Raw genomic sequence first — 7,962 nt, forward strand, 5'->3', positions numbered from 1 at the left:
GGGGTGCTGGGGAGAGGGAGAATCCCATGGTGAGAGGCACCTCCTGGGTCGTTGGAATAGTGGCGTCAGTCTCTACCCTCACATAACCAGATCTCTGTCTCAGGACCTGGTGTGCTGGCCTGAGGAGATGTTGGGGACAATCCCCCATGAATACAGGCATAGGCGATGGCACACACTTAAGGCTTAAGGGCTGCACATTTGGGCCCTTCCTTACTCCTGCTTCCCACCAGGTCTGCCGTGGCTACTTGGTCAAGATGGGCGGCAAGATTAAATCATGGAAGAAGCGCTGGTTTGTCTTCGACCGGCTCAAGCGCACCCTTTCCTATTATGTGGGTGAGTTCCCACAAGGCCACCCCGGGGGCCAGCCAGGATCCCCGGGCTCTGTTACCCAGGACGGCTGGTCTTCTAGAAGGAGGCCAAGCTTCCAAGTAGGGGACCAGAGTCTTGGGCTGGGCTTTGCCCTCCTTCCCTGAAAATGTACACAGTGTACCTGGTTCACCTCCATTTTTGTGTTCATTCATTCATTCCTTCATTCAGCAATGTTACTAAGCATCTAGTAAGTTCCAGGCACTGTTCTAGGCTCTGGTGATGAGTAAGATGGCCACAGCTCTCTCATGGAGCTTATAGTCGGGGAAGCAGACAAGAGTTATAACCATGCACAATGGGTATGCTGATAGGAGACATCCAGGCACTGCAGGAGCATGGGGTCTTATGGTCGGAGTTGGGCTGGGAACTCCCCCTTGGACAAATTCCATCAGAGACTCCAAGACAAGCAGTTGAACAGTGCCAAGGAGTGCTCAGGATAGCCCAGGAACAGGCTGACTAGACCCTCTTGCTCTCTCAGCTCTCTCCATTCCAGCCTCTAGCCTAGTTTCCCATCCCTGGAACTCCCTTTGTACTTTTCCCACTTGGAGCGTGGGATGTTGTGTTTTACCCTAGTCGGGAGGAGGTAAGGTATGTTGCAGTAACAAGAAGTCATAAAATCCCAGTGGCTGGACAGGTGCAGTGGCTCACACCTGTGATCCCAGCACTTTGGGAGGCCAAGGTGGGCAGATAGCTTGAGGCTAGGAGATTGAGACCAGCCTGGGCAACATGGTGAAACTTTGTCTCTACTAAAAATACAAAAATTAGCTGGGCGTGGTGGCATGCACCTGTAGTCCCAGCTACTCAGGAGGCTGAGCACGAGAATTGCTTGAACCCAAGAGACAGAGGTTGCAGTGAGCCAAGATTGCGCCACTGCACTCCAGTCTGGACAACAGAGTGAGACTCTGTCTCAAAAAGATAAATTAAAAGGCCGGGCATTGTGTCTCATGCCTGTAATCCCAGCACTTTTGAGAGGCCGAAGCGGGCAGATCATGAGGTCAAGAGATTGAGACCATCCTGGCCAACATGGTGAAACCCCGTCTCTACTAAAAATACAAAAATTAGCTGGGCATGGTGGCATGCGCCTGTAGTTCCAGCTTCTCGGGAGGCTGAGGCAGGAGAATTGCTTAAACCCAGGAGGCAGAGGTTACTGTGAGCTGAGATCGTGCCACTCACTCTAGCCTGGCGATAGAGCGAGACGCCATCTCAAAAAAAAAAAAAAATTAAAAAGAAAATCCCAGTGGCTTACAAGTACTAGGCTTCCTTATGCCCAATACATGTCGACTGCACATTGTGAGTTGGTGGGGGCTCTGCTGTGCATCAGCGTTGTCTTTGCTTCAGCATGCCTTTTGGGAACATTTCTGGCCACAGTGGCAGAGGGAAAGAGAGGCTTAAGTGAGCCCGGCCTTGGTATTAAATATCCTAGCTGGGAAGTGACACACATCATTTCTGTCCAGAAGTCATAGATGGGGCTGTCTGCTAGTCACACAGCCTCACCTAGCCGCACAGCTGGGAAGAGCAATCCTGCTAGGAGCTCAGAAGAGGGGAAAGGGCTGCAGAGTTTGGTGCCAGAGATACTCAGGTCTGGAGTGCCCGCTTCCCCCCTAACCTGGTCCTTGATCACCTGCTGGCCCCTCTAAGAAAACTTCCCTGACCACCCTGGGTCCTGCGTGTTTTGAGGAAGCAGGAGAGACAGAAGCACAGGTGTCCCATGTTTCTCTCTGGGCCAGGAAGGTAGAGGGACTAGGGACTTTGCAGAGGAAGAAACGTGCCTGGGGAAAAGAGTTCCATTTTAGGCATGTTGAGATTGAGGTTGCCTCTGGGACATCTAGGTTTAGGAGGATGGTCAGGATTAGAGGTGGAGTAATAGTTGAATCAGGTGGAATAATAGTAATAGCAGATCACCTTTATCAAGCATTTGCATGAGCCAGGTGCTGTGCGAAGCACTCTGCATGCATCATCTCATTAATCTTTGAAATAATCCTATGAGGGAAACACTATTTTTATGCCATTTTACCGATGAGGAAAATGATGCTCAAAGAGGTTAAGTAAATTGCCCAAGGTCCCACAGCTCCGAAGAGACAGAGATAAGACTGAACCTGGGCAGTCAGACTGCAGAGCAGCGAAGAGGGGAGGGAGAGGGCCGAACCCTGGGGCAGGCCTACCCGTGTGGGGAAGGAGAAAGAGGAGAGACCAGCAGAGGGAGAAGGGGCAGGAGACAGGAAGCCAGCACTAACCACATGCCAGGTGCTGGGCTGGTGCTTGGCATATGTGGCCTTAGCGCCTGTGGAACAAAAGGAGACTAAGTTCAGATGGCAGGAATAGAAATGGGAGCAGAAACAGGGAAGGAAGCCAGCCAAAGGAGCAGACATTCACAAGCAGGAGGTGTCACCAAGCAGTGATGGATGCTGCAGGAAGGCCAAGAAAGATGTGGCCCAAAGGCTGTTAGACTCAGGGATGAGAGCTTGTCAAGAGAAGGCTTTCTGCTGTGCATGGGGCCAGGAGCCAGATTGCACAAGATTGAGGATAGGTGGGTGGTAAGGAAGCGGAGGCAGGAGTGTGTTACTATTTCCTGTGAAGGAAGGGATGGGAGAGAACAGGGGCTGGAGGGCTGAGCAGGCCCAGAGCCAGGCAGGGCTGGTCCTTTCCCAAGAAGGAAATGTCAGAAATGGGCCTGTGACTGGATAAGGGCCCTGGGTGCCTTGCCTATTCCACTTGGACCCTCTTCCTGCCAACTCGATAGAAACCCCCTCATTGCATGGAGTCCAGATTACATATTATCTCTAGGAAGCCTTTCCTGACCCCACCTTACTAGGAGTGATTCCCACCCTTCTCTGAACCCCTGCATTATCCAGCATCTGTTTTTCCATGTGACATCAATCCAGGAGTGTAATGATATAATAACAGTGCCACGTTATGTGCCACACACTGTGCTGAATACCTTAAATGTGTTCTTTCATTTAATACTCATGACAACCTGTGATGCGTAGGTGGTCTCATGGGGTTCCTAGCCATGCCTTTACTAGCTGTTTACATGGCTGTGTGTCTGTATTTTCCTCCCTGTGAGATTGTAGTTTCTTAAGAGAAGGGTCTCTGACTTCTCTCTGAATCCCAGTGTCTAGGACTCATTCCTTCAGTATTGAGTACCTACTGTGTGCCAGGCATATAGTTGTTTGTGTTGGGGGAGGTGGACCATGAATGGATAAAGGAGGATTCAGATTCAGCATAAGTTCTATACAGAGGAGCATCTGTGCTCTGGGAACACAGGAGAGCACAACTGTGCACTGTCGTGGTGACATTTTGCAATGGGTCTTGAAGATCGTTCAGGAGTTTGCCAAGGAAATGGGCTGGAGGAGACGGTTCCAGCATACAGAGTGTATTATTAAGGGAACAGTGAGAAGCTCAGATAGGACTTGGGACTCATGCAGGGGAAGGCTGTGATACAAGGCTGGAGGGACATGTTGGCAGCAGTCCGTAAGTTGCGTTTACCAAGCTACAGAGGTCGGGGAGAGGAGGAGCACTCAGGGAAGAGCTTACTTCCAGCCGGCACCTTTGAATTTAGTGATTGGCGTGACCTCTCCTGTAGGACGCAGGCTCACTGTTAAGGATGTCAGCTGTAGCATCTGAGCAGTGCCACAGACAAGTTGGCCCAGGCCCTGTGCTTTCCCTTGACAGGGATCCTGCCCCTTCTCACTGAATGGTCACCTCTGCTCAGGTAGTTTGCCCCTTTCCTGCCACCTCTGACCTCCAGAGGCTATATGCTATATGTATGTGCTAACTGCTCTGTACACATCAAGGGAGTGTGCTTCCTATCTTTTTTTAAAAAAAATAGGTAAAAGTATTCATATAGTTCAAAAATAAAAAAAAATAAAAAGGTTTAAATTGAGAATTATGCCCCATCCACTACAGTAACTACTTTTATTAATCTCTTGTATATCCTTGTAGAGTTTCTGTAGGAGAATATAAACAAATAATTTTTCTTGCACAAAAGGTGGCATACAGTACATTCCTTTTTTACCTCCTAATGTGTCTTAGAGATCATTTTATATCAAATTTATCTATATCTAAACATTATATCTGGGTAAAATTATAGGCTTATTTCTGAGTCTGTATCTGTATCAGATATTTCTTTCTTTCTCTTTTTTTTTTTTTTGAGACAGAGTTTTGCTCTTTTTGCCCAGGCTGGAGTGCAGTGGCGTGATCTCGGCTCACTGCAACCTCCACCTCCCGGATTCAAGTGATTCTCCTGCCTCAGCCTCCCGAATAGCTGGGATTATAGGCATGCACCACCACACTTGGCTTATTTTTGTATTTTGAGTAGAGACGGGGTTTCACCATGTTGGCCAGGCTGGTCTCGAACTCCTGACCTCAGGTGATCCACCCTCCTCGGCCTCCCAAAGTGCTGGAATTATAGGCATGAGCCACCATGCCTGGCCTATATCATTCTACTTAACAGCTATATTTAGTCTTCCATGATGTGACACACACTAACTTATTAACCAGTCTCCACTTGATTGATATTTTGGTTGTTTCCAATCTTCTGTGACTGTAGACAATACTATACTTAATAATCTTGTGTGTGTTACTTTGTATATGTGAAAGAGAAATTCTCCTAAATGTAAGCATTGGATCAAAAGATAAATGCCTTTCTAATTTTGATAGACATGGCCAAATTGTTCATAAGGGTTTTACCAATTTATACTCCCACCTGTCGTTAGACTGCCTCCTTCACCATAGACTTGCCAAAAGTGTGCTTTATATTTGTTGTATGTGTTTGTCATTGGGGTAGGTGAGAAGTGGTATCTCAGTGGAGTTCTGATTTGTATTTCTCTGTGATTATGAATGAGGCTGAGCATTATCCATATCTTTAGGATTCTGTATTGGGTTCTGTTTGGGGGTCTTGGGAGACTAGCATCTTCACCCCATTTCCCAGATTTGGAAGCTCAGGCCGTGGAGCTCCAAGTAAATGGAGCTAGACCTGAAGTGTGACTGGCTCCATAGCCCACCCTTACTTGCTTTGCAGACAAGCATGAGACGAAGCTGAAGGGAGTCATCTATTTCCAGGCCATTGAGGAAGTGTACTACGACCACCTGCGCAGTGCAGCCAAGGTCAGGGGTGGAGGGCAGCAGAGGGGGCCAGAGGGACAGCCATGGCGAAGGGGTGGCCTGGTGGGGCTCTGGGAGCAAAGGCCTCCAGCCTGCCCTCTACAGAGGCTCCAACCCAGTCCTTGTTCTCTTTGTCAACTTTCTCTTCCTTTCTCCCTCTCCCCTTCCCAGAAGAGGTTTTTCCGCTTCACTATGGTGACTGAGGTACCCCTCCCCACTTAGCTGTAACCAGCACATTAACACCTCCTGTACCCCACTCATCCCTGACCCTTGACTCTCCCCTTCATCCCCCTCCCTTCCCCCAGGCCCAAGGGAGGAGCAGAAAGCAGGTTGCAAAGAGCAAGAAGCTCCTGTGGGCTTGGGTGCCTCCCTCTCCTTGTTGCCTCCCTCTCCTGGAAATGACAGCAGGATGTCTCCCCATGGGGGTCTGGTGATACAGAAGGGATGGCCGGAAGGGGTGGAGGGGACCCTTAAAGACTAGATTCGATAGGGAGAAATTGATAAACAGGAGATATTTGAGGCTGGGGCCTGCTTCCCTAATGCAAGTCAGCCTTGCTGCCACCAACTCTCTGGTGCCCACCCCAGTCCTGATCTCTGCTCCTCTGGGGTCCCAGGGCCTAGCATCCTACTTGTAGCTTTTTCTATGTGCCCCTGTTTTGCTGAGAGGAAACTCTGGTCCTCACTGGAAAAGCCTTTGTGTTTGATCCTCTTGATACTCACTTTTGAACCTGGGGTGCCAAGGACCAGTGCCCCCTTGTCAGGGTATAGCTCTGTCAGGGTCCAGGGAGTTTAGAGAGACCAGAACTGCTGTGGTGTGAGAAGGGAACATTTCAGCCTGGGGTTCACATGGACTGGTGGGGTCTAGGCTCTGGGCCTATTTAGTACTCAGTCCTAAGCTCCAGGGCTTTCTAGGGGCTGGGAGGGGAAAGGGCAGATAGGGAGGTAGGTGAGAATGTTCCTGGGCATGGGTGAGCCCCATCTTAGACCTTCCTCTCTTCCTTTGGCAGAGCCCGAACCCAGCCCTCACCTTCTGCGTAAAGACCCACGACCGGCTGTACTACATGGTGGCCCCATCTGCAGAGGCCATGCGCATCTGGATGGATGTCATTGTCACAGGGGCTGAGGGCTACACTCAGTTCATGAACTAACTGCCGTGGGCCTCCTGGCAGAGCACAACTGGGGCTTTTGTATAAGAAGACTTTAATATTCTGTAAGGAGCTTGGTCCTGTGAGTTTCTGGGCTCTGGCCTCCTGAAGAACCAGCCAGAAGAAGAAAAGTGGAGGTGGTTTTGCTGCCTCCTGGGAGCCCAGAACTTGCAGTAACCCTTTAGGGTCCTGCCCCAGGCCCAGCCAGGGCTGAGGAGCTGTCACAGAGAGGGCCTCAGCTCCGACCTGACACCTGCTCTCCCCAGCCTGTTTTCTCTTTTCTAAAAGACAAATTATGGTACCATAAGCTGCCAAAGATCCCCTCCTGCCTCAGACCCCTTTGCCAGGGGCTTTGGGGGCTGAGCAGAGCCACATCCAGAGTGGGGTAATAGCTCAGGCAGCCCGCTTCCCATTTCTCAAACCCCGCTCTGCCCCATTGTTCTCCTTTCCCTTATACTTTTTATTACCTTGCTCAAGGGCCAGAGATCTCAAGTGTCAACCTTGAGGTCCCAGCTCCATCCCCTAGTTGCAGACTCATCACCATGGTTACCATAGTGACTGCTTCATTGCCATGGTTACATACTAATTGCTGCAGCTCTGTGGCCCAGCCGACTGCTTCAGCTGTGGGCCATCTGAGGGTACGTGCCATCATCTCTCCAGCCCAGGCCCCTGGGCATCTCATGCTGGGGGGAAGGGACTGAACACCTTTTTCCTGCCCCCGCCTGTGTCTTCAGCCCTGATGCACAGGCTGCCAGCCCCCCAGTCTAGCCCTCTTCCTTCCACTGGTGCCTTGCTTAGAGCCAGAAGGGATGAAGCCGGGGGATCTATGGAACAGAGGAGGAGCGATGCAGTTGGGAGAGGAAGCTAGAAGGGTTATGGTTGGAGTTCTGTACAGGGTTGAGTTTCCGACAGGGAAAGAGGATTCCTCCAATGCACCTAGAGGGAAAGCCTGAGCAGGAGATGACGCAGCAGAGGGGAAGGGCCCTGTGGTGCCGCCGCCCTTCCTTCAGCCTCCGAAGGGCGATGGAAATGGAGAGTGGAGGAACAGGCCTCCAGCTGTCTGGCCTCGCCCTTCACGCCTTAACACTAAGCCCACCTCCCCTGCTCTCCTTCCCAGCATTGAGCCCTTGGTTGCCTGGGCCCAGGCTGGGGGTTTTCAGTATTTGTAAGCATTTCAGCAGAACAATAAAGCCTTTGGACTACAGAAGTGAGTGGAAGTCCGGAGGTGTGGGGGGCTTGGCGCTGAGGCACTTGGGGATGGGTCTTCCCTCCAGAGCAGGATTTCCACCCTATTCAAGATTCCAGGAGGGAGCTAGGCCCCTACCCATGATCTCCAGGTCGTGACCCT

The 7,962-nt window shown here is 50.8% G+C and overlaps 1 protein-coding gene across 27 annotated transcripts in view; it reads left to right on the forward strand.

Annotated features, from left to right (window-relative positions):
- The window catches only part of PHLDB1 (pleckstrin homology like domain family B member 1), a 50,277-nt gene extending 42,459 nt beyond the window's left edge, over positions 1–7,818 (forward strand). For 11 of the 27 annotated variants that reach the window (XM_063672178.1, XM_063672163.1, XM_054437343.2 and 8 more), the window contains 3 exons: positions 231–333; positions 5,387–5,472; positions 6,477–7,818. In XM_063672178.1, coding sequence (XP_063528248.1) covers positions 231–333; positions 5,387–5,472; positions 6,477–6,617 — 330 coding nt within the window. In that variant the 3' untranslated portion in view covers positions 6,618–7,818. Of the gene's footprint in view, positions 1–230; positions 334–5,386 lie in introns of all 27 variants that reach the window. The other 16 variants (XM_063672165.1, XM_063672167.1, XM_063672160.1 and 13 more) reach the window with 3 other exon arrangements.
- The last annotated feature ends 144 nt before the right edge of the window (positions 7,819–7,962 follow it).

The sequence above is a fragment of the Pongo pygmaeus genome, chromosome 9, assembly GCF_028885625.2.
Source record: "Pongo pygmaeus isolate AG05252 chromosome 9, NHGRI_mPonPyg2-v2.0_pri, whole genome shotgun sequence".
In the NCBI taxonomy this organism is placed as follows: Eukaryota; Metazoa; Chordata; class Mammalia; order Primates; family Hominidae; genus Pongo; species Pongo pygmaeus.